The sequence below is a fragment of the Hydractinia symbiolongicarpus genome, chromosome 12 (assembly GCF_029227915.1).
Source record: "Hydractinia symbiolongicarpus strain clone_291-10 chromosome 12, HSymV2.1, whole genome shotgun sequence".
In the NCBI taxonomy this organism is placed as follows: domain Eukaryota; kingdom Metazoa; phylum Cnidaria; class Hydrozoa; order Anthoathecata; family Hydractiniidae; genus Hydractinia; species Hydractinia symbiolongicarpus.
In genome coordinates, this window is record NC_079886.1 from 24,632,398 (window position 1) to 24,659,334 (window position 26,937).

The 26,937-nt window shown below is 34.5% G+C and overlaps 2 protein-coding genes across 3 annotated transcripts; one reads left to right on the forward strand and one right to left on the reverse strand.

Annotated features, from left to right (window-relative positions):
• The first annotated feature begins 267 nt into the window (after nucleotides 1–267).
• LOC130622516 (sterol regulatory element-binding protein cleavage-activating protein-like) lies at nucleotides 268–14,959 on the forward strand. Of its 2 annotated transcripts, XM_057437974.1 has the most exons (23): nucleotides 268–475; nucleotides 819–936; nucleotides 1,136–1,263; nucleotides 1,477–1,674; nucleotides 1,908–1,945; nucleotides 2,062–2,173; nucleotides 2,423–2,516; nucleotides 3,573–3,657; nucleotides 4,279–4,408; nucleotides 4,669–4,781; nucleotides 5,634–5,728; nucleotides 6,686–6,784; nucleotides 7,125–7,194; nucleotides 7,635–7,735; nucleotides 8,407–8,636; nucleotides 9,643–10,050; nucleotides 10,175–10,352; nucleotides 11,184–11,269; nucleotides 11,401–11,620; nucleotides 12,135–12,218; nucleotides 13,079–13,288; nucleotides 13,967–14,032; nucleotides 14,284–14,959. In XM_057437974.1, exons 1-23 carry the CDS (start codon nucleotides 333–335, stop codon nucleotides 14,470–14,472), a joined length of 3,195 nt encoding a protein of 1,064 aa, XP_057293957.1. In that variant the 5' UTR covers nucleotides 268–332; the 3' UTR covers nucleotides 14,473–14,959. The 2 variants fall into 2 exon arrangements, with proteins under 2 accessions (XP_057293957.1, XP_057293958.1); XM_057437975.1 differs by lacking the exons at nucleotides 12,135–12,218; nucleotides 13,079–13,288.
• Nucleotides 14,798–26,387, reverse strand: LOC130622515 (uncharacterized). Its single transcript, XM_057437973.1, has 19 exons — nucleotides 26,116–26,387; nucleotides 25,902–25,975; nucleotides 25,309–25,461; nucleotides 24,975–25,143; nucleotides 24,603–24,841; nucleotides 23,725–23,895; nucleotides 23,414–23,582; nucleotides 22,491–22,732; nucleotides 21,144–21,314; nucleotides 20,533–20,701; nucleotides 19,874–20,112; nucleotides 19,625–19,795; nucleotides 18,976–19,144; nucleotides 18,528–18,769; nucleotides 18,154–18,315; nucleotides 17,104–17,274; nucleotides 16,082–16,349; nucleotides 15,561–15,848; nucleotides 14,798–15,352 (listed from the first exon to the last, which is right to left on the reverse strand). Exons 2-19 carry the CDS (start codon nucleotides 25,957–25,959, stop codon nucleotides 15,061–15,063), a joined length of 3,543 nt encoding a protein of 1,180 aa, XP_057293956.1. The 5' UTR covers nucleotides 25,960–25,975; nucleotides 26,116–26,387; the 3' UTR covers nucleotides 14,798–15,060.
• Nucleotides 26,388–26,937: the final 550 nt, after the last annotated feature.

The following is a 26,937-nucleotide window of genomic DNA, read 5'->3' on the forward strand; positions in this document are numbered from 1 at the left end:
CATATAAAAAAACATGAAATAATATTTATTCTATATGTCAAAAATATTTATAGCCATTTATAGCCATTTTTATAGCCATTTGTCCATAATATTTATAGCAATTTTTGACATGAAAAAATAGGCACTTGCAAAAACGGCAAAATAAGGGTTTAAGCCATACTCACTGGTGCCTAGTTGTGTCTAGACTATTCTAGATGCAACTATAGACCTGATTAACTTCCTAGTAAGAACAAGCTTTACGCTCTAAGGACTTTACCTTGTTATAATCTTGACTTCTTGTTTTTAAGATATAAATAAGACTAAAAATACACATTGATGAATATGTTTAGACAATGAAAGTGATTTCATATTTTACATTCAAAAAAGATCTTCTGCGTCATTACATTGGGCGACATTATTATCAATATGGATTATTCTGTTCAACGCATCCCTTAATGCTGATTTTGATGAGCTGTGTCATTATTATATTTTGCAGGTAAGGTGTTAATTTACTTTTTATGTGTTTTAGTCAAATGACACTAAGATAGATCAGATTGGAAGAGGGTCATTAATATACCCCGTCCAACCCATGCTAGCATGGAAAACGGACGTTAAGCCGAGAATGATGATGAATGATGATAATATCCAGGAATATTGTAGCCTTCTTTTAAAATTCCATTTCAAATAGGGAGAGGAACATTTTAAGAAATAAATTTTGGTAATGTCGGAATGGACCTGTGTTATATTAAAAAAATTTTTTTTTAATTTTTTTACCACATTGCCTCTTTTGGTAGAGCTTGACACACTGACGAAAAACACCATCTCCTTTTTTTATTCAGCTTACCCTTGACAAGTTTCCCTATTTTTGAGAAGATTTTGGCATTCTTGTTTCAAAGAATTCAAGTGAATTACAACACTGTTGTTTCTAAAACAAGTGTTGATCAACAGCATGACAATGTAAGTTTGTTTGTTTGTTGTTTTGTAAATAAAGAACAAAATTGTGCATTTATGTTAGCACTGTTGTTAGCACTGTGTTGGATGCTGGTGGATTGAGTATCCGGTCTTTAGTCTGCTTTGTATTATGTCCGTGGAAAATTATTGACCGGTTTCTGTATTGGTATGTTAAAGTGTGGTTATAGTGAATAATTTCTTCTAGGTTTTTGCTTACATTCAACAAATAAAAGTTAATGCAACCATTAAAGGAAAAACTCGGTTATCCAGTGAGGATATTATTGAGAGTATTTTACAGCTACCTGCAATGCATCGTTTAGAAAAATCTCTCAGGTAAATGAGTTTAAATAATATTTATAAATATTTGTCATTAATAAAACCAGTCTGCAATGCTTAACACACACATGTTTTATATTGCAATGTCCATAAATAATCATCGTCATTGCATCTTTGCCATCCCAGAAAACAAGGGCCCATGGTAAAATCTAAAAAAGTAAGTAATTAACTGAGCAATGAATAGTAGTTAGCAACTGAGCTTTCTTTTAGACAACCAAAAGGACACTTTGACGAAATCTGGGATGAGTCATGTTTAAAGTTATATCGAGATCCACCATCTATGAAAGCATTAAAGAAGCGTATAAAATATGTGAAAGGCAGCATACACAACGACCTTAGAATGAGGCGGTTTTACTTGCTGGAGTGTTTGTTTGTATCACCAAATGTTTTGTTTGACAATGGTCAAAGGTATGTTATGTTTTAATTTTTATCATCCAATCAATGGAAGTTTAAAAAAAGAAAAATTGAGAAAAATTGTGTGTTTGTTTGCAGAAGAAAATAAGATTAGATTTTAAAATTAAATTAGTTTGAGTATAAAAATATGTCATTGCCCTAATTCCTTTTTTCACCCCTTTCCCTTTACTCTTTTATTTCATTAATGCCCCATTCTAAAACCATTGATTATGTGTTATTCGTTCCAGTGAGATGTCTCTTAGTGACTTTACAGTTCCATTTCAAGGTATGTTATAAATTTTAATTTTTTTTTCTAAAATGACCGCATTATACATTGGAGAAAATGTATTTCTTTTAATCATATGTATTTATCATATGTATTTATAGTTTTGATTAATTTAGAGTTGACCATGGGTTACCCGATGCAGCGCTTTACTCATGTTGGTCGAAATCGACTAAATTCAACAACAATTTCCTTCATGTTTACGCTGTTTTTGAAAAAGCACAATAAAAGGTTTGGGTATCTTTTTTGCCAACAGATTTGTTGCAAAAAAAGGTGTGTTTATTACATAGTTAATGATTTAAACGATATTTCTTGGTAAGTGTAAGGACATCTTTAAAACATTTAAAAAGCTTTCTGACTTGCACTAAAGATGTTTTACTATCTGCAGTTTCTCTTGCTTATTGTCTTTGTTGGATGATTCTAATGCAACATTTTTAAAGCATTTAACTGAAAAAATTTAAAGTCATTGTTAATCTCTAGATTCCAGGACTTGATAATTGCTGATTTGAAATCTGATGCTTTTAACACAAAAGTATCAGTACCTGAAGAAAAAGGTCATAAAATTTATTACAAGGTAAGGAGCAATCTATGAAACTTTGTTAAATGTGTTCTCATGTTGGGGTTTGGCATTTTCTGCTGTGATGAATTGCATCTTATTATTCACCATGGCTGTACGAATATTCATTATACTTACTCTTATTATACTTGTCCTTATGAAAGTTTATATAGAAGGATTTTTTTTTCTATTTCTTATTTGAGAAAGTTTATGCCTCTCACATTGCCCTATTTTTTGTCATTTGCAAAAGTTAAATAGAAAATGTACATTTTTTGACTTGCAAATGTTTGTACCTATACGTTGTGTCCTACAGTAATAAAATCTTATTCTGATTTAAGTAGAGTTCATGAATAAAGTGACATCACATTTTCAATCATGGTAGCACAATGATATTTTATAAAGCAATCACTTTAAACAAATTCTCAATAATTTTTCTTCTGAGTTGGTGTATTTCTATTTTGTGACACAAATAAGAAACATAAATAAGTAAGCATAAGTAAGCATAAATAAGAAAGTGGATCTTTGTAACTTGAAATTTTTTATAATCTTTGTACCAAAATTCAAGATCATGTTTTCCTTTGAGGCTGATTGTTAAATAGCTACAGAGAGGTAATTTTCATTTTCAGCAATCTAATTAGTTATTCCCTAGTATATTTTGTTGTGTGTTTCGTTGAATATAACAATTTCTACCTTTTAAATGCATTTTTACAAATATACTCTCATTTTTTTACTTTTATGAAAAATTATTTCATCAGGCTTTTTAAAATAATTATTTTTTAAAAAATGGGAACATATTTTCTGCATAATGGAGTTAAAGAAAACAAAAGTGAAACTTTAGACTATCGTAACAGACTATGCAAAAAACACCGTCCTGCGTGGACGGTGTATTTTGCAAGGAAGAAGATTTGTCTTGAGGAAAGCTCGCTGGGGCATGTCTGTTACCACAAATAAAAAACGTTTTATTTTATTATTGTTAATACGAACAGAGTTTCCTTGTGCTGAAATGTCGTTGCCTTTGTTGTGTTTAATGGAATTCGTCATTTTTATATGGTTTATTATTTGTTTTACTTTCAGCTTTCATACGAAGCAGGCCCTGCTGAGTTGATCCCATTAACCATAGCATATGTTGTTGTTTTCTTCTATTTGTGGTTTTCAGTTGGTAAGATTACTTTTACAGTATCTCTTTTTTACTTTGCCATTGCAATGTTTTTGGTTGTAGACAACTGAGGTTATAATGTTGGCCGTTTTAGAATCTAATGTGTTTTTTATGTTCCTCAGATGGCCTTTATTACCAAGTTAATTATTTTATAATGTCTAAGTCTCCCTCCTATATCTCCTGCCATCACTAAGCAATTATAGTAGGATTGTAGTGATAATCAATGTGTGTGCTCACTCTTTACCTTGCAAAAGTTAAAATCAATTTCTTAGTGGGACTTTCTAATCAGAGATTCTTCTTTTAAATTACCATTAAATTACCATTATCCTTGAATTGAAATGCTTCTTAATTCTAGAAATAGAAATAATCTTTATTTTACTGCAAAAAGCACAAATTCTCATTTCTCCTTAAAATTATAATATGTTATAATACCTTAATTTTGTACAGCGCACAATGTATGTGTTTTTCCATTTCAATTTGGAATATTTACACACTTATGGTAGGTTTTGTTGCTTTAAATTTTTATACATTGTAGTACGTGCTGTAAATTCTTCGTCATCCTCATTTTAAAAAAGAAGTGGCAAACCTAATCCTGCTTTACATTGTCCCTTTTTAAATTTACAGCCAAACTTGATTTAATCCGAACGCGTTGGGGTTTGGCATTCTCTGCTGTCATGAATTGCATCTTATCGTTCACGATGGCTATCGGGATCTGTGCTACATTTGATGTCTTGCCAACAACATTGAATGTTGGGTAAGTTTTGATTACTACAAATATTGTTTCTGCTGTTCGTTTTATGGGAATTAAGTAGAAATTAAAGAGAAAACGTAGAACTTTCATAGATGTTTAACTAGATAATATGTGGGACAATAAAAACGTGATTGATACAGGCAAGTGTTGTTAGGACCATTTTGGTATTAGCATGAATCATTTTATCTCAAGAGGTATTCTAGGTATTGAAGAGGTATTTAAATAAATACAACCTTTACAAAGCCTGCCTTTTTATTTTCTAGTGAAATATTTCCATATGTTGTTATTTTGATTGGTATCGAGAATTTTTGGATTATTACAAAATCTGTGATGACAACCAGAAAAGATTTGCAAGTAAAAGACAGAGTAGCAAGAGGTATCAGATTTTATAGTATGGTATATTTTTTAATGGGAATTATTATACCATGACATGAGTTCTTGTCACGAGTAATTTTAATAATTTAGACCAACATCAACCAATCATATATCTAAAGTGATACATTGTTAAAAGCATATCTGGCTTTTGTTGCAAAGCTGATTCAAATAACTGGTGGTTTTAATCAGCTGCATGTTAACTTCTTGGCGAAGCTATAACAAAATAGCACCATAACATTATAAACAAATAGAATAGATGCACGTTTTTTATAAGCAGCCTCCCTTTTTGCGTCAGACCTTACGGTAGAGACCCTTTTAATCATTAAATTGCTTAACTGGTTGCCTAGCACCTTTTTGTACCCGCGTACTATTGACATAGTGGATACCATTGGATTACTTTCGTCAGTATAAAATACAAACAAAAAAATTTTGGTTTATCTTGCTTGTGAGGAAAATGTTCCTACATTCCAACTGGGACATTCCAACTGCGAAGTTTGCTTATTTAGAAGAAAGTATTCAAGGATAGATGTTGTAGTCTAAAGATTACTAAGCAAGTTGCTTATTTTTTAAACGAATTTAAGGCCTATATTTATCAATCAAGTTGCTTTTAAAAAACACGTATTCATAACACACATATGCTTTACTGTAAAATACAAATCCCTTAGTTAAGAAGTTCAGCTTCGTCTGTATTTTTGACTTTAGACTTTATTATACTGTTCAACATGAAAACTGGTAACAAAAAGATTTCTAAACTAAATTTTAATCTATAAGCTAATATTTTCTTTTAATTGTTTTTCTGTATTTATTTGCATGATTTTTTCCAGAACTTTATTTTCTTTGTGTCGTTTTTCAGGCTTGGGTATGGAAGGATGGTATATTACGAAAAATTTAGTTGTTGAATTGTTGTTACTTTGTGTGGGTTATATCTCTCGTGTAAAAGGGGTACAGGTATGTGTTTTGTTGCTGTCTGTGAGTATATATTATATTTGCAGTGTAGTATCAGGTGTCTTTATGCTGCTTTGAAGAAAATATGAGATGTTGATTAGCATACACGTTTCTTCTAAACTGGATTTAAAAAATTGCTGAAGAATGTGGCGCAGAACGTTGAGTGAAAACAGGAAAACAAGGAAAACAATTGTGATTATGCTCCATCCCTTTGCAATTTTTCCGTGTTATGCAACAGCAGTAATGATTTTAAGTTAACTTTGAAGGAGAGCCTACTGATTAACCGAGATAAAGCTCCTCTCAATAAAACCATTACTTCGTTGCTTTTGGAACTATTCTAGCATGACATTTTTGTATTGTTCATGATTTGTCATTTTATATAATTTCATTTGTAATTTTATAAAAAATACCTCTGTACGTGATCATGGTGTGCGGAAGCCACCGAAAATTTGTGCAATAAATTGGAAATGTCGTAAACGCCTTGCAACTTTTCTGTTCAAATATGAGCTCGAGATTGTTGCGATAGTAAAAAGAGACATGCTTTTAAAGTAAATAAATAAAACTCCAGGAAAAGAAAACTACAATAATTTCTTTGTTGAACACTTCAGTTTATTTTTAAGAACCCTCTTTCACCAAAAGTATGACTTTTTTCTTTTCTTCTTTTCCCTTCTTAAATAAAATACGAAAATTAGTTGAATAAAATTAAACATTAAGCAACTTCAGATCTGGAAATTGACTAAAAAATAAGCAACTTCAGATCTTGATATTGACTAAAAAATAAGCAATTTCAGATCTGGATATTGACTAAAAAATAAGCTACTTGAGATCAGAAAAAAAAACCTAGTCTTTAGTATAACTCTTTTTTGCAATAAATTTCTAATTTTTGTCCTCATGCTTATTTTAAAATTTAATTAAAAAAAACAATATGTAATGTTTTTTTATTTCTTTTGTTTGTTGCAGGAGTTTTCTGTGTTCGCTCTGGCATGCTACCTGTCAGACTTCTTTCTTCAAATGACTTTCTTTACACCAATTCTCGCTGTTGATATTCGAAGAGCTGAGGTATGGTAAAAGGTGTAACATATTTTATATTTTCAGACTTATTACTGCAAGACTTTCTAATGCTGATTTAAATTTCGAAACATTGCATTTAAATGTACCTATTAAAACCCCAAGAAAATATGAAAATTATTTTAATTATTGACTGTTCGTACAAATAGAAGAAGGTAAAGTGTTGCAGGGTATTATTTTAACTTTTAAAAGTTTGTATTATGTAGTAGTGAAATTTACCGTAATTATAATGCTTGTGTTTCTATTTTTTCCCCAAAGAAAATGTATTTTCCATTTTTAAAATAGTAAGTCATTTCCGCACCAGAATGTATTCATTTTTCTGCATCCATAGGTTGGACTCCCTTTCACTAACCGTTCTGCTTGGAAATATGCTTTTTATATTGACATTGAAAAACCAGGCGGTGGGTATAATTCTGATTTTATTTGCAAAGTGTTTTTATTCTGCAAAAGAAGTTAGTGCTAATGTCACTGTGGGCCCATCATATTAGTATCAATGCTCTTAATTTGTACGAACAGTCCAGACGTGTTCTCATTTTTTATCGTGGTTTTTATAAAAAGAAAAAAGAAAATTATTTTTTTTAAATAAAAGACTGCTAGTAAAGCTTGCAGACTCTTGAGAGAGATCAGAGCTTGCACATTTTTATAGCAATGTTGTTTTCATAACCTGAACTTCGTTACGTCATTAGAAAACGTCCAGTGGATTTCATGATATCAAGTGACAATGTTTTGTTTTCGACCGGCTGTTAAATCCTCCTCTCAATGATATCATCTTTATAACGTCATTATTCGTCAATAGTCTTAATATTTTTCATATCGTCAAAATGTTTTTGTTTTTTTACAGGTATCAAACAAATGACGCAGCAAAGGGCAGGTCGATTCTCTGCTGCAGTGAAAATGGCGTTCAGCTTTGCACGATATCGTGTGTTGCAACGGACAGTCATGGTAAGCCGGGTCAACGGTAGAAGATAGGATAAAAGTTTCTTTTTTTGTTTCTAAATATTGAAGGTGTCATTGATCCATTTGTATAACAAAAATAAGTTTAACCCATCAGCGAGTAAATAGCCCATCTTAAAGACAAAAGAAATTGCCACCAAGTTGCATGTGGGTCTCTAAATGTGACTTTCGCATGATTATAAAGACATGTGCTTTAAGTTTGCGTAAAGCATTGTAAATGAATCGCCAAGTTAGTATATAATTTTTCAGGTATTAAGATGAAATAGTTTCATTGGTTTGTGGAGAAATCTACTCTGCAGACGACCGGAAAAAGGCTGCTTCATCCTTTTTCAACGCACAAAATACGGCTATTATTAAGTAGGAATGGCCGTGTTTGCTGTGCTTGCCAAACAACCTCACCTGCTGAACACTCCATAGCGTGTAGGCTGCGAAAGCTCTACGTTAAAAGACATCAAGGCAAAGTTAAAATTCAACAGCAGTTATTTTCAGAATAATCGCATCATGATATGGTTAAAGCCGTGTCTGACAAAGACTTGTGACCTCGAGGCATTGTTTGAGATCTTGAAGGATTTCCGCCAAGTTAACATGAGTCCGATTTTTTAATTTAGCTTTTCTTTTTTAAATGATAGACAACTTTATATTCTCTTATATTTTTTTAGGTTTTAATCGTGCTTTACTTTATTCTGACGTTGACTCTACCTATTCAAGAGATGGTGAGTGCAGTGCAGAACAAACAAATCAACATCATCACAAACAGAACTACCAATCAAATGTCTTGTTGGACGGACGGTGATGTTTACTATAAAGAAAATATTGTGTCGTGGTTGTTTTTATGTGGAAAACACTGGCCAGAACTGTTCAATTATTATTTCGTACATTTGAATGAAAAGTAGGTAGCGTTTTTCAGTGTGTCCACGTCTCCTTAACACTCCTTAACACTTCTTAAGTTTTTCAGTGTGACCACGTCTCCTTAACACTCCTCAACACTTCTTAATTCTTCTCAATTTCGCGAAAATCTACTTAAAACTTATCACTTGTCCTCTAAAATTAAAACCTCGTTTTCAAACTCCTTGAAAGTGGACTTTTGAACAATTATTTTCTCAAATCTCCTCAATTTTAATTTTACAATCTGTCACGTGTTTTTATTTTTTAATGGATAGAAATACTACATTTGTACAGCATAAATTTGTTCTTCGCTCGTGGCATGAATTCTAAGATTTTCTCATTATTTTTTGTAATATGGAAATGTTTTTTTAAAAACGCTGTTATTTTTCTAAAAAATGGAAAAAGTTCTCATTGGAAGTCTTAAATCTTCTTAAATTTGACTTTATAAAAAGAGTGGCAACGCTGTCTTGTAATGCCATGTGTTCCTGGGTACCCACCTGGTAAAAAAATTTCACTTGAGCTGAGTAATTAAAACTAAATTATTAGCTGCGAGCTAATAATTTAGTTTATCATGCTGCGAGTTCAGATTTTCCGATCAATGCTTTCAGAGCCAGCATCAAGAAACTGACCAGCTGTTTAAAACTATACAATTCTTCTCTTGTAATTCTAAGTTTTTCAGTTTTTTCTGGTATTGGTTCAGACAGTGGCTACACTAAAGTTTTAAATGACTCTGCTTGTTTTTAATCCCTATATCATTTTGAGCATGTTCGATCATTAGAAAATTCAGAACACCTTTACAACATGCTAAACATGGTAACAGCATTTAGAAAAATCCTTTTAAAATGCAGCCATTTACACGCCGATTTAAAAATGGGTAAGAAGTCACACTTTTTGGGATGTAATCGAATCCCGATTCTAAAAACGATGTTTCTTTTAACTTGGTTAATCCCTGTTTTTTTAACAGTTATCTTTCCTTTTATTTAATTTGTTTATTTATTGTTTTATTTTAGAAACATTGTGGTGTTACCGCAAATTGATGTATTAGTTAACATACCTTCCGCGTTGCTAAAGCCTACCATCTTTGTACCACGTGACAAACACGTGTTTTACCGAATTCTCATTTTCTTGCAAGAAACATCAAAGCCGATCATAGCAGTGTGTTGTATTATGTTTCTTACCGTGGCATACAAATTGGGCAGTGCTCTGCAGTCAGTGTTGCAGCAACTTCAACACAAAACTGATGTTTACACTTGCGTAAAGAAAAAACTCTCCGTTCCCAGCTCGTCAAAGCGATTTTTGTACAAGCTAATCAAAATGGTTGTTGACGAAACGGATTCTTTGGTCTGTGCGTTCAACAATGGTGCCGTGTATGTGTGGGACCTCTACGATGGAGAGTGCAGTTTTCATATTAATCGTAGGTGAGTGACTTTGATGGTGTACGGGCCTTTCAGGACTCATTTTGACATAGGCTCAACGTAAGCTAGCTCTTACTATTAACATCCCCTCTGCCAAACTTAAGAAACATTTTGTTTTTTGTTTCAGATGTAAAGAAGTACAAAATCTGCGCATCTCTCGCAGTGTCAGCACTCTCTCTTTACCATCACAAGAAAATATTATAAATCGTCCTGACTTTTCCACGCAGCAGCTACCGAGAGCTGTGTGGTCACTTGCTTACAAGTCAGATGTTTTAATTGTGGGATGTGACAATGGTACAGTCGAGGTATGGAATATAGCGCTTGTTATTTGTGTTTAACCTTACAAAAACTTACACTTTAAAAGGGGTGATGTAATGTGGACCAAAATTTTACGAATGTGTGTTATTGTGTTTATACACTTTCTTTGAAGGAGAGGCGAACGAAAAACTATTTTGTGGCGGCCAGAAAATAAATTTTAGGCTAGAGAAAAAAATTAAATCTACTAAGATAACTACTTCAATAACAAATAAATAATTATATTTCCCAACTAAGAATCTATATATCTTTCTAACAACATTTTTACATAATTTTTATAGCTGTATGGGGCGAAAATAATATACCAGTAAAATTTAAAAAAAGGTCTTTGAGTATTTTACGTACTCTAAATAACACCATTTTATAACCTTCGTTTAAACTTTTCTGAACTTAAGAAATATCTGTCATGATCAACAACAATATTTTTTTCAAGTTTTGAGTCACTTTTCAACAAAATACTACAAGCTTCGAACGATAAACTTGTTACGACAAATTTAGATAAATATACAGACCGGAAACAATCAACAACAAATCGAACGCGCAATATGGTTGCTTCATCTTTATTCACGAATGTTTCTTTACTTTTTTTGCTTTAGTTTTTAACAGACTGTTTTATATTTTAGGTCTTTTATTCCGCAGCCGGTGCTGTATGCAGTTCGCCTCTCCCTTAGGCGAAGAGCTTTTATATCTCGATATATTTTTAATTTATATTCAAGCTATAGTGTCGTGGTTCATTTCTGTCATATTTATTTCATCTTCGTAAGGTTATCTAGACACGTAATTTATGGAAACTCTCGTCCAACATTTCTTTTCTCCTCCAGGTCTATTCACTGGAAAATCATTCTTTGCAGTGCGTCCACGAAAGTAGGAATACGTCGGGTGTTGTAAGCGTTAAAATTATATCATGGTAAGTGCATCCACTGTCCATATAGTTTGCTTCAGTTAATTGAAAACCAGCTTCGTCAACGTTCGCCGCATTTTTTATCCGGCGTACTCTACCGAATCTAACTTTTTTTCAACCATTTTTAATTTTTACAGTTTAAGATTTGTAATCGCCCATAAAAATGGCGTGGTGGAATTTTGTCACATCAAAACAAAGAATGTTGGTCACAAAAGGACAAACTCGTTACCAAACTCTTCTCATGCATCACGTGAAATTGAAATTTCCAGAAGTGTAGTTATATCGCACAGCTCTATCATATACATGGACATAGCTATCGACAAGATATATGTTGTCTCATTGCAAGGACAAGTCAAGGTGAGAGAAGATATCCTTGGTTAATAAACTTAAAGGAAACCCGAGGTATAAAATGATGTTGGACTTATATTATAGAGCTAGTTTTTTTAAGAAGCTCTTTTCGTTCTTAAAATATTTACATTTAAAGAATTTCAGATTTAATTATGTTGCATAAATTATGATATTTGAGTAATAGCAAATTTTGACATTTACTGTCATCAGTAATTTTAGACCTGTTGTTGTTGTGCATTTAAACTTTATCAATGCATAGATATTATAAAGATGAATTGATTAACATAAAATTTTTTGCCAAAATGATACCTCTTAATTTTTTGCTGATCATAACTTGTCCAACATCATTTTATACCTTGGGCTCCCTTTAAGTAAATGTCAAGCAAAAGAGTTCGGACTTTAACAATGGTTCAGGACTTAGTTTGAAATAAAATTTGTAAGATATTTTCTTAAAAAAACGTTTCCGTTTTTGTCGCAGTTTGCTTGTTTCTTAAGAGCCGTCTCACAAACGTTATTTTTGAAGGTGTTGCGGGCAAGCGATGATGGTGGCATTCCTCTACAATCACAACTTCCAAGAGATCAAGAAGTAACTGCTATTAAAGTAGAGGTGCGTATTTTATGGTGTTGTTGTTGTTGTCATCGTTGTTCGTTCGTCGTTGTTGTTGTTCTTCATTGCTGTTGTTCGTCGTTGTTGTTGTTCGTCATTGTTTTTTGTTCGTCGTCGTTGTTGTTCGTCATTGCTGTTGTTCGTCGTCGTTGTTGCTGTTGTTCGTCGTTGTTGTTGTTCGTCATTGTTTTTTGTTCGTCGTGGTTGTTGTTCGTCATTGCTGTTGTTCGTCGTCGTTGTTGCTGTTGTTCGTCGTTGTTGTTGTTCGTCATTGCTGTTGTTCGTCGTTGTTGTTGTTCGTCATTGTTTTTTGTTCGTCGTCGTTGTTGTTCGTCATTGCTGTTGTTCGTCGTCGTTGTTGTTCGTCATTGCTGATGTTCGTCGTCGTTGTTGTTCGTCATTGCTGTTGTTCGTCGTCGTTGTTGTTCGTCATTGTTGTTGTTCTTCGTTGTTGTTGTTCGTCATTGCTGATGTTCGTCGTCGTTGTTGTTCGTCATTGCTGTTGTTCGTCGTCGTTGTTGTTCGTCATTGTTTTTTGTTCGTTGTTGTTGTCGTGGTTGTTGCTTTGGCTGTCATTTTTGTTGCTTTTTTCGTCTTTTGCAGCCGTGGTTGTGATTGGCGCTTGTCGTTGACTTTGTCGTCGTTGTCGTTTGTTGTTGTTGCCTTGTCTTTGTTGTTAGTGGAGGTGGTGGTGACTTGTTGTCGTCGTCGTTGTAGCTGCCTGTTCTTTTATATGTTGGTTGTCGTCGTTGTTGTTCTCGTTGTTGCTGTTTAATGTCGTTGTTGTCGATGCCTAATTGTCGCTGTTGCATCGTTCTCTTTTAACAGTAAAAACATTAAAAATGTGTGTGTTACTATAGCTTAGTCCAGAAATGGCCATCATTGGAACTTCCGTTGGTAATGTTTACATTTTAAACTCGCTTGGTCAAACAGTAAAATCACTCAGCTGTGGCGATGATGAAGTTATGTCTGTGTCTTCAGATGATGACTACATCGCTGTCTTAGCGTATGATGGTGTGCTCACTGTATGGCTAAAAGAAGGTTACATAAAATGGTGGCAACTTAATTTGGTATGTAGGCTTCAGCTGTTTTTTTTTTTTTGATGTTTTCTTTAACTTAACTGTTTCGCCCGTCTATAGTAGTGAATCGCATTTGGGTTGGGAAGATGTTTATCAAGTCCTTTGATTTTTTTTAACAATTGTTTTTCTTTTTTAAGTTATAATTTAAATACTTGAAATCCGTAATTATGCTGACCACGTTATTACATCATTACGGTCAATGTTATAAGGTAGAAATATTTCAAGCTAAATATCTTAAGATGCAAAAAATGAATAGCGAATAGCAGTTTAGTGGCGACGCTCATATCCATTGGGCACGGAAAACATGTTCCAGTGACATTACAGCCTTTTATTAAGACATCCATTCTGAAACAGTTTAGGATACATTTTTATTTAGACTTATATATCTAATATACTATACAAGCTTTTTGCTTCATAATGATCCTTTGGCGGTACTACACTTCATTTTTTCCACCTACCCAACTATATCTGTTGAACATTTTCCGTACCAAATTGATTACATAAATGACCCAATGCTAGAAAATGATATTAGTGAACCGAACCACGTGCCTTGTGATTACGAAGCAAACTCCGTAACTCCGCTATAACAAACATTTCGAGAGAAGATATATTTAAACACGTTAGTTTCTAAGCGCAACTGTTAAAACACGTGCTACTTTCTTGTTTTAGATGCCATACGGAGGAGCGTATGAAATAGTCTCATTGGCGAGGTACTCCTTGGCTGCTGTCACAAAGGTACATTTTTTTGAAAAAAAATCATCCTTGGCTTAGAATAAAGTTGTCTTTGCTTTTAAGTCACGTTAACTTTAGTCATTTTACCGTGAGGACTTGGGATTCATTTTTTCTGTTGCTTTTTGCATGAAGAGATTTTATATAAACCGTGTACGTTAAAAGATGCCATTAACAGTACTTGTTAGCAGGTAGTGTGGAATGGAGCAATTTCTAATTATTTAAACTAATTGTTTGTTTAATGAATATCTAAATAGGACAACGTCATCTTGCTAAACGTCGTGTCGCGTGTTATAGTTTCAAGCGTCGTCTATGACCCGTCACCGACGGCGGGCCTAATTATAGCGACACCTGTGGTATGTCAAAATAGAATTGCATTGGCTGTTCCAACAGGTAACACCGTCACGCACCTTAAATTTCCGAAACTGACGGACTACGACCGATAGTGCTGATAAGGAGAAAGATACCTGTGGAGAAGACCTGTCAAGGAACCCTCGTAGAGATTACGTATCGACTTCAAAAAAAAAACACGAAGCCCTTTCATAATCAATCAGTGTGTCCAGTTAGGCGTAAATAGACAAAGACTGTTTGTAATGGCCTAAGAGTGACGATAGTATGCCTCAGTGGCGGAAGACGAAGAATTTGACATCAATCAGGAAGCGGTACAGTGTACGGAATATTGTACGCACATTTGCAAGTTACATTGCACCTAACACTAACAAACCAAGGTAACCAGTGGAATATTAAATGATAGCGAAGTAATCGTAGTGATTGTGTAAAAACAACAAAATGAAATCTATTTACATCCGATAAAAAATACAATTTTTATTATAATTTGTACAAAATCATGATTATTATGAAACGATAGGGTGAATGTATACTTCGCCTGAATCAGTTTGTTGTTAGAACAATGTTAATAAAATCTGTCGCAGAGGTGTTTTGGTTTTCATTGCATTTAGGCTTATTTACTCTCCTCCACAATGTTATTTGAAAGAAATTATCGTGGAGGAGTGTGATTAAATTGAATATAATTTTTACACTTTTTCTACACAGTCGTATGATATATCCATATAGGACGATATCCCTGTGCATTTTCTTCCAAACTTGTCTGTAGTCGCATCTATTGAACAGATGTGTTCACCATCACAGTGTTTCTTTAAAAATATTATCATTTTATCACTAATCGTGTTATTGCACATCTCGCTTTGTCTTCCACAAAAGAAATGATTTCGACGCCCAAAGAAAACGTCGCGAATCGAAATGAAGGAAGAATTGCAAGCTATTTGTGATAAAGTGTTGGCGCAGTGGATGTCTCTTTTGATTGTGCTAAAAAGAAAATGTATTGCAGAATTTTTAATACAAGTTACTCACACAGCTATGTTCAAAAAGCATGGGAAAAAGGTGATCGTATTGCATTCGGAGGCAAAGTATGGACTGGCAAGTGTGAAACAGAACAAACGCCCACAGCCTTCTTGCGATATATCGAACAAGACATTGCATCCATTTACCTTATTTGCTTCAAAGTTCAACTTACCTTTCTATACAGGTGTAGTTGACTTCAAGATATTTCGTGACGCCTCTACATGTGTCTAAATACCTCTTCTTATTTATCTCCAAAAAACATTCCCCTCTCCCTTCGCATAAATCTCTTACTTCTTCCATCACATTATAACGGCAGTTTGACGTTGACGTGTATTCTCCAAATTGGCATGCGTCATCTGACGTCCTGCCGTAATTCGCGGATAATATTGAGATGCTTGAGTTGAGACATGTTAGATATTGTCCCGGCCTTGCGTTGCATATGATTTTTTGATTTGCCAACCTGAAAAATTGTTTCTATATTTAACGACATTCGTGTGAAGAAAAACAATGAGTACTCTGCCTGGTCCCCAGGATATCAGGAAGTGAAACGAGGTCCTAGGAACAAGGTTGTGGTTATAAAAAGACGAGGTACTTGATCTGAAACAATATTTTTGACATGTGTACACATTATTATTCTTATTCTCAAGGAGCGACAAGTTTAAAAGGAAGGAGAATATAAGAATAATTTAATACTTTTCGTCTGGTAGACAGGCGTGATGTACTTCTATGTGTTGTCCAGTTTGTTTCCATGTCAGTAACTTCACAGGATTTAGTGTGCAGTTTTGATGGTTTTCACAAACAAGCTTTATTTCATCCGTTATAAGAAAAGTTTCGTTACGATGTGTTATTGAACTATTACATGACGAACTCGCTTCACTAGATGCGCTTGATAGCACAGATATATGGTTGCCATGACGACATGATAAAGTGACAATGTGATTCCAACAAATTATTGTCGTATCTAAGCAACAAATTAAAATAAACATTGCTTGAAATTCAAACATCTGTAGCGCTTGGAACAACAATACAGAAAGACATTTTCATCCTCACTTCAGCGAATTTTACATGTGCGGTTAACGTTCCCTATGGCACTTGTGCGGCAGAAAGTAGATTTAAACCTTAGACGCCATATAAATGTTTTTGTGTAGTCTGTCAATATCAATGCAATTGTAAGAAATATTATCAACTTCTAACCCTGGAAAAACATTTTCTGCGTTTAGTGGTCATAAATTTCTTTCGAAGAATTTTCGGTCTCTGACATCCAGTATAACGATAGTCATTGTCGCAGTTACGCATTTGATGATATGTGCAAATGCGTTTCTACCTATTTGACGCCCCAGTCGTTAGCTACTGTTGTCATCGTTAGCCGCTCGCATGAAGTATTAAGAAATATTTCGCCAGAATAAACTTTACCCAAACGCGTTTTATGGAAATTTTTGTAACTAAATTTTAGCGATTTTTTCCAATTTCGCGAAAGCACCGAATATTTCGTTATTTGCAGTAAGTAATGCTAGATACCAACAACTCGTGTTTGAAACTAAGGGGTTAAAAACACACAGCAATGCAAAGGAAGAATAGTCTCAAAAGTTCCCTTTGATAATGGATTATGTACATTCTCAAAACATTTCTTTCCGAACACTTTAGCATCATATAACACAAGCAAGCTGCTTATAAAAGAAAAACATAAAAATACGTTGTTAGCATGGTTAACTTACAGCTGCACGCCTCCTGGTTACATGCTTGGACATCTGTATAATTACCAGAACAGTTTAATCCACCAAAAGCAGGCACAGGATTGGTGCAAGTTCTTGTTCTGTTTTTTACACCACCTTCACAGCTTTGACTGCACTCAGTAAATACACTCCATTGAGACCAGGAACCATTTACTAAATCAAAACCCAACACGGTAAATAGCTTTTTTTATAACCAATGGGCTACAGCACCACCACTTTTGGAGATGTACAAGTCACCCAGATATTGTGAAATTTCCTAACTTGAAGAATACCGTATTTTCTCTACTTAACGCCCCCTCTGTATTTAACACCCTTCTCCATCTAACGCCGCCTCAAAACATCTTAAAATTTTTATTAACGCCCAGGGTGTTAAATAGAGAAAATACAGTAGCTTAGCCAAAAAGACCTTAAAGCTCAAAAAAGGGGTATTCTTCCGTTGTCAGTAACAATTCACACGTGAGAATTTGAATCTTACCAAATAAGAATATTACACAATTAAATATTCACATGATTTTAAGAATTTCGCGATTTTCCACTATTATAAAATTAAATTATTTGAGTAAAGTTTCAATGGGCACCATTCGCGAAAATAAATTACTTAAAATTTTATGAAAACTTTTAAAAAGTTAATTAATCATATCTTATTCCCTTAAAAGACAGATTTTTTAATATAAACGATTATATACAACCATATTTTCCTTATTGTCGAAAAGTACTTATTTGCGCAAATTCGATCAAATCCCTTCGTGAACATAATAATCTTGTAAGGTAAGATCCTACCTAAATTTGCTGCAAACATTGACGAGTAAACTATTGCAAAATAGAGTCAGATTGAAATTTATCATGTCAATATAAAAGTCACAATACAGGAAACCGAATTAAACGTTTCCTAAAACATCCCTCATTTATTAGAAGCATTACGGTTATTTAAATCACAGTGCTAATAAATATGCGTCAGTAATTTCATTAAGATTACCAAAGGAAAAATGATATTCCGTGTTGTCTCATCTTCAATAATAGATTTCACTGTACCTGCACAATTTGTAACTTTGCAATCTGCTATTTCTGTGTAATTTCCCGAACAAGACGAACCATTATTCATTGGTGGTGGATTGTCACACTTTCTTGTTCTATTTTTTAAACAATCAGAATTGCAGTTACTCCAACTTTCCCATTCGCTCCAAACTCCATCCACTAATAATGTAAAATTTTACTAATAGTGAAATCTACAATTACCCAGAAGAGAACTGAGAACGAAGTGTATACTGCGATACAAAAGAGATAATCGCGGTAAAAAATAGGTATCCTGAAGCATTGTTTGGTATCAAAGTCGATATAGAACTAATGGATTTTTTACAAAATTCTGTTCGACTTTTCGTCCCTGACTCCTGGAAAATATGCATTACCTATTGGCTCAACTATTTCGTAGACGTAAGAGTAAAGCTCCTTTCCACTGCATTCCAAGTTATGGGAATCGTTGCAAACATCAACAGCTTCTGGTCCAATACACATTGAAGAGTCGTTTATTCCCGCCTTTACCATCTCCAAGTCATAATATTGCGGAGATGACCAACATTCTCCCCAATAATTGATTGTAAAGTAGTTTTGATGCGTGGCTTTCACAAAAGCTGCACAACGACAAACCAAACTGTGTAAAAAAATGTGTTCCATTTGTGAAATAAGATTTGAGTGGTTATAATATCAACAAACATATATATGTAAATTGTCCCGCCATCAGCTTCTTCTGGGAAAGGCGTTACTTCATGGCGGAAATTATAACTTGGTTCTATATGAAATAAAGCAGAGATTCTCGTACATAAAAATAAAAGTGTCAAAAAAATTGTTCTCGCGTACCTATGCAAAGATTGTTGATATTTAGGCCAAATAATTTGATAAAATTTCCCATCAGGGTCTGGTTTCCAATCTAAATCACTCAAGACAAGTGCCTGACGTGTATAGACTCGAGGGAAACAGCCAGCCATGGTAAAATTAGACCGATCACAAGAGGAGGGTGGACGTGGAACTAAAATAGAAGGATGCATAACGTCATTTAACATGAAATGTTGAAAGACGTACCAAAAGATATGGTTTTCTACATAGATTACAAAAAAATAAAAAATTTTTTTCCGGTAAATTTCAATTAAGGGAACCCTTTTTTTCTTCCTATTTTGCTTCTCATCGTTTTGCTTAAGTGCACAGGACATAATTTTCATTTCAATGACAGCTACCTTAAACTTTGTAGAGCGAGAGTTTTTTAAAGTTGAAATTTTGTCCAACAAAAAATTATGCCCGACAAAAACATAAGTTAGTCTCTTCAGGATATGTATTTTCGAGAAAGATTACATTTAAAAATTAAACTTAAATATTCCTACCAAAACGTATGGAAATTTTTGATAGAGTAAGCTGCACTTATAAATGCACCCCTCATCCTCCCTTTCCAATTTGCCATTAAAAAGGTTATAATAAATTCTTTTGGGAAAATTTGAAGATCCGATAGACATACCTGTGCAAGGTCCAAGATTGCAAGCTATAGTTTCAGTAGATGCACCTATACAATCACTTCCATTGTTCATTGGTGGAGGATGGTCACATGATCGTGTTCTCTGTTTTGTTCCACCAAGACAATCTGCGCTACATTCTAACCAATTTCCCCAATTATTCCATTGTCCATCAACTAAAAGAAAGAAAATCATAAGAATAATCTGATTCCAGCTTTATCGGTTTTTAAATTGATTGTCAATGATACTCTTACCTATAGGATTGACTATTTCGTAGAGATACGAGTACGGGTCTTTTCCAGTACATTCGAAATTTGTATGGTCGGAACAAATGTCATTTGGTTCAGGGCCGCGACAGCTATCCCCAATCTTTCCAGACTTGACCATATCCAGGTCGTAGTAATTTGCGGAGGACCAACATTCTCCCCAGTAATTTATTACAAAGTAGTTCTGATGCATGGCTTTCACTAGATCAGCACATCTACACACCAAACTAAGCAGAGACAAACACAATATGTAAGAGGTTGTAAAGATATATAATCAGTAGATTGTGAAGATTAAGGCTATTGCAGAGGCCCACTCGTTTCCAAGGTTATCTTAACATAGAAATGAACTTTGTTACATTCTCTAAATCAAATCTTTCACGAAAAAACATCCATGCGAGAATTTGGCTTATAGTAAATAGCATCAATAATACACCATTCGACACCAAGCTCTTTTCCTTTCTTGTAAATATTATAACGTAGAAAAGGCTGGGATTGAGGTTGATGAAGCCGAGATTGTACGAATAATTCTTAGTGCAAAACCATGCCTAATTTTGCTTGTGTTTCCTGTCTACGTCTAAGTTGTAAATTTTTGCTTTTGACCTCGGCCTAAACACTGTTGTGATACGATAAAGCGTGGTCCCACTCACGTGTGCAAAGATTGCTGATATTCAAACCAATTGATCACGTAAAACTTTCCATCAACATCAGGTTGTGCATCCATATGATTCACGACAATTGATTGGCCTGCGTTAACACGTGAATAGCACCCAACCTTCTTGTACGTTGTTCGGTTGCATGTCATGTGAGGACGAGACGCTGAGTGAAGAAAAAGATAACGGAATTTATAAGGTTACATATGGTACATGCTTTTTCTGCAACTACATTAAGTTTTAAGTTTCGCCATTTTCGCGAATTTTGCATTCTCCTCTAAGTTTCAAACATCGTTGTTCGTTGATTTAAGAATCCGTGAAATTGCAATTTTAGGAAATTAAAAAGTTTAACCCAGGAACAACATCGGCATCTCTGGTTGCCATATTTGTTTACGTCTGCCAAAGCACACAGCAACTTCCTTGTGTGTGTGCTTTTTAAAATTTGTTAACACCAGTTCTAGCATTCTCGATATATTGCAAGCATTTTGTTTCTATATACAGATTTTAGATTAGATTTACCAATACATTTGAAATAATATTTTAAAGTATTTTATTGATTTATCTGGATTGCTAATTTTCCTGCGCTAAAATTATACCATAAAACTTACATGTGCACGATCCAGTATTACAAACAACTGTGTCAGCCGAATTACCAACACAATCACTCCCATTATTCATTGGTGGAGGATGGTCACATGATCTTGTTCTCTTTTTTGTTCCACCAAGACAATCTACACTGCATTCTGTGGCATCTTGCCAGGCTCCCCATTGCCCATCGACTAGAAATAAATACGGAACAGTTGAAAGGAGTATTCTACTTTTATGAGAGAATACAACAAGAATTTTCCAATGTGATGATGTAAGAGATTTTCGCGAGTTCAAAGAGTGCGAAATATTTTAGTTTTTTTTCTACAAAATGACAAAAAGGCGATAATTTCTCTCGCATTAGTTTCAACAATTAAATTCTTTGGCCAACCATCAAGGGATTACAAGAAATCTGCAGCGAAAGACTGGGTTCTAGGATTCAAAGTATATGACACAATCAATTTAGACCAGCAAGAGTATAATCCTCCCCCGGGTTTCAGATGTTATTGCGGAAAATTAAACAAAAACGGTAAAATGACCTGGAAACAAGGTTGTAACAAAAGCGGTATGAATTATTTAGTCGTTACATCTGGGTACTTAAAGTTGTTTCGCCAGATTCCATAATTCATTCTCGTAAAAATTGAAAGAAACGTGTAACTCGTCTGGTCCCATTTTCAGGTCTGTTTATTTAACATCTATCTCTTTAATAATAGCCGTATTTTGTCTGTGTGTCCGCGAGAGCCGCGTCCCGTAACGGAATCACGAAATTTTTATAATGCGCACTAATACCAAATGCGATATATTTTTGTCCACTTTGTTGCGACAGGTGAATTTAAAGGACAGGCGAACCCGTGGATTTTTCCACGGGCTAACGACTAGTCTCTTTAATAATAGCCGTATTTTGTCTGTGTCCGCGAGAGCCGCGTCCCGTACCGGAATCACGAAATTTTTAAAATGCGCACCAATACCAAATGCGATATATTTTTGTCCACTTTGTTGCGACGGGTAAATTTAAAGGACGAGCGAACGCGACGGGCGACCCCGTGGAGAAAATGATGTTACGGAGGCACGAATATCAAATGCAATATATTTTTATCCACTTTGCACTAACGACTATCTCTTTAATAATAGCCGTATTTTGTCTGTCTGTCCGCGAAAGCCGCGTCCTGTTACGGAAACACGAAATGCGGTATATAAAGGACGGGCGACCCCGTGGATTTTTCCACGGGTTAACGGCTAGTCTATATTATAATACACGTATACGTCTGTCCGTCCGTCTGTCTGTCACGCAAAATGGCAGCTTAGCTGCGCAGGTATTCCACGGGCTAACGACTAGTCATATAAAAGAACAGTTAAAAAACAGCATTTACCTATCGGGTCGACTATTTTGTACAAGTACGAGTACGGATCAACTCCAGTGCAATCAAACGCCCCATTGTTTTTACAGCTGTCACTGTAATTCGGTCCTATACATGCCGACTCCTGTTCCTGGCCTGCTTTGATTGTATCTAAACCATAGTAATCCTTGGACGACCAACATTCACCCCAGTGGTTGATAACGAAGTAGTTTTGACGCCTTGACTTAACTAATTCAGCACATCGGCACACCACACTAAAAATAACAATGACAAATATAAAAATCTTCTTCAACCTAAAACTACTCTGAAACTATCTACAACTTTGATATCAGCCATATGAAAATTTCTTTCACAACTATTAAAAACTGTTGAGAAATTTATGGGTATGTTTCAAGACTTCGGAACACCTTCAGAATTTCCCCTTTAATCTCCCGTTTCAATCTCAATAAAATTTTCTTGTTGGAATACGCTAATTGTTGACCCCTGGAAATTCTGCGCGTTTTCGCCTTTCACAACAAAGGCGATTAATAATATATCGCATTTGCTATTTCTTGCGACAGAAGCATGATTTTTTTTCGCGGCAAAAAGACAAAATATCATTCTCGTCCCCCGAATTCTTTGAGATTAAAACCTCGAAAGTTTTGAGGTTTTAATCTCAAAGACCTCTGGCGTCTAGAATGACAAGATGCTGCTAGAGAAGAGCTCTATATAAAGAACACATCAAGAGAAATTATCTTTAAATTAGCTTTTATAACTTTATATTCAAAACAAGGTGACCAATTTACCTGTAAAAACTACTGTCTAGGTCGCACTACTTGAAAAAGTTGAGGAACATAGGGTTAAAACAGTTTCGTAAGCGCCAACGTTAAAACTGTCCGTGGGTAAACTTACTTAGAACATAAATAATTCGTAAGCCGTCTTAAAATGAGTGGTACCTATGTAGCGACTGTGGGTATTCTTGCCACACAATCTTGTAGTACTTTCCATTTGGATCAGGGAAGACATCCATGTCACTGATGACAACTGACTGACCAGTATTAACACGTGGATAGCAACCTACCTTACGATAGTTCGTTCGATTGCAGGTCACGTGCACACTCCCCGCTATAATGAAACAATTTTAAAAGTATACGAGTCAATTTCTACTCAATAAATTCATTCAGAAAAGCTTTTGATAAAAAAGGGTTTGACATTTAGAAATGTTTGAATATTACAAAACGGCGTTAAACTAGCTCAATTTACATACTTGTGCAAGGTCCAAGATTGCAAGCCATAGTTTCAGTGGATGCACCAACACAATCATTTCCATTATTCATTGGTGGAGGATGGTCACATGATCTCGTTCTTTGTTTTGTTCCACCAAGACAATCTGCGCTGCATTCTGTCGCTTCTTGCCAAGCTCCCCATTGTCCATCGACTAAGATATTATTGTTAAAATTAGCAAACTCATCTCTAGAATTCTCTTAAGTTTCGAACGGGAACTCCTGACATTCTCGATAAAAAACAACTAAAAATTCCTGTGAACGAAGTTGTTAATTCAGCAATTATCACGCAGTAAAAATGCTGACAGTAACCAACCCTAAGTATTATCTAGTAGAAAGATAAAAAGAAATTGAAAAAAATGAAATTTATTGAAAAGCAGATTAGCACTAACAAACTTGCGTAATTGAGCGAGCGCAAAAGAACGAAGAAATTTTTAACTTGAAATAATCCAAAACATCAGTTCTCATAAGTTCGACAGGACAAACTGAAATATTCTGAAATATTGACAGAATGAACATCAGGACTCCTGTCTTGGTTATTATAGTATCTTGAATGCGACTTCGTTCTCAGGGCATTTTGACTTGTTGATAACGGCTCAGGAACCACAAGACCCTGGAAGCGAGGTTGATCTTGAATGGTTATATTTATATATTAATATTATAGAAAATAGTTTTAATTTTTTTTTTTGAAGCTACATTCTACAAATTCAAGCTCCCTGTTTGTCGGACAAATTACTGGCCTACTTAAGCAATATTAAGCAATTAAAAGTTATATTTTGAAGGCCGAAAGAAAACAGTGTTACGAACGGTATAAAAGTAATAAGTAGATTGTTTCCTGTTGAAGTAATATATAATTAAATACCTATAGGGTCCACTATTTCGTAGATGTATGAATACGGGTCTTTTGCAGAGCAATCATACACACCAGCATCCACGCACAGATCTGTTGGATTAGGCCCCATACAGTGATTCATATTGGTCATTGACTTAAATGAGTCTAGATCGTAGACGCTATTGGATGACCAGCATTCACCCCAAAAATTTATAGCGAAATAATTTCGACGAAGTGCTTTCGAGAATTTGACGCAACGGCAGACCAAGCTATAAACAAAATTTTTTTTTTTTTAAATGTATTAATGCAATTTAATGGCGGAGTAATCACTTTTTATCGTACTGGTTCTCGGTTTTATTTTAACCCATAGCTCAATATTGGCAATGACTGTAAATATCTCACCTGTGAAGAGACTGTTGATAATTAGTCCAACTAATTTGATAAAACTTTCCATCTGGATCAGGAGTAAAATCCATGTCATTGATAACAACACTTTGTCCTGTATATATCCGTGGTGTGCAGCCAATCTTTTTATATAATGAACGGTTGCATGTCACGTGAGGACGTGGTGCTAAGAAATTGGATAAGTTTTAAAACACACTTTAGAAAAAAGCGCGATAATATGAAATGAGAGATTATAAGTGGTACTCCTGGTGTTAAGGCCGTAGCATGGAGGGACCAAACATTTAGTTAAAAGAGTATACATTTTTTATTTAAGTACGTCTGACCATCTTACTTGTTACAGAACACGCTTGTATATTGCAAGCTTCAGACTGGCCACTTTCACCACTACACGATGCTGTGCTGCAACTTCGGCTTCTTGTTCGTATTCCTGAATCACAATCCTTTGAACAATCTGTCCAGACAGTCCAGTTGTCCCAAGAGCAATCTTAGAAAAAAAGCATAGTAGATATGAGTTGGGATATCGATGAACATACTTTCTACACCTGTTCTTCTGGATTCTTATAGTAAAGATAAATGGAAATAAGCTCAACGACGGAACACGCACACAAACAGACGAAAATCATGCAACCCCAGTTATACGCTAAAACTCCTACGAAGGAGGTTGTTGTGAAAAGTGCTCCTAACGACATGAAACAGGAACAAAGTTTTGAAAAGCTATTTATTCTAACAGTTAACAGAGAATCTAAAAAAGTCTATTTATTAATACAAATATTAATACAAAATTAAAAAGTCTATTTCATAATTATTGATTGAAATTAAGTCTAACTGACTTGATTTCGGCACTTTTGAATTTTTATTCTGTCGCCCCAAACTTTTTTTAAAAAAAGGTAGCCCAAATACGGGATAAGAATATCTTCAACTCACATGTGCTGTTGATGATGGAAATGATATACCACGTGGCCAGCAAGATTTTGATTAACATGGTAGTCAATCCTGATCTAAAAAGAGTATATTAATCGGCATACACTGACAGTCAGTTAAATGACATCATGAGTTAAAAGAAAATCACTAAAATTTATAACTAAAATTTGTAAAAAACTTAAAAAAAAACAAAATATAGAGAATTAAAATTACTAACTCAATAAAACTGCACACAAAAATGGCGGAAGTTTAATTCGAATGTTTCAACGTCTAGAAAGAGAGAAAACTGCGACTTTTTTTTGAGTTGCTGATGTTTACAAATTATTAATAAAAATATAATGGCAGCAGAAGTTATGGTGTTTTTAGAGAAAAAACAGCACCTGTAGCTATAATAAACACAAAAAAGAAGCAGAGAAATAATTAAATTTTTTTGCCATTCCAGCGCAAATGAGAAAACGCCAATGGTTTTATACACCGTGTTTTTCTATGTATGTGTTGAAGAAGTTATTCTCGTCCTTAGCTCTTTAAGATTAAAACCTCGAAAGTAGGTTTTTCACAAAGAGCTCTGGGGTCGAGAATGTGTTGAAGTATTATTTTTGATTTGTAATAACATGCATGAGAATTTTACTTTTGAAATTGAAGATTTTGATAACCTCGCTTCTAGTCTTCATGAAGGAGAGTATGTCTTGTAATAATAAGTCTTATTGTGGTTTGGGAGCAAGGTTGATAAAAGGATGGATCAGCATCTTCTTAATTCAGTTTTTACGTTATGTAATAACTCAGATGGTAAGATCAGAAGTAAAACCCACCACGAAATTATTATTATTTTTATTGAAATTATTTACCCAGGATGACCTCTTCAATTCTTATTGGTACCGCTATCAACGAGGGTTCTGCGAAGGGATTCCTAGCACGGGGTTGGAACCCAAGACTTCCTGCACTGGAAGCCAACGCTTCACAAGGCTACCAGTCGGTAGAAACTAACTCGAATTCACATAGTTCTTCTTTAAAGAAATAAAGAAATCTCAACGTTCACACA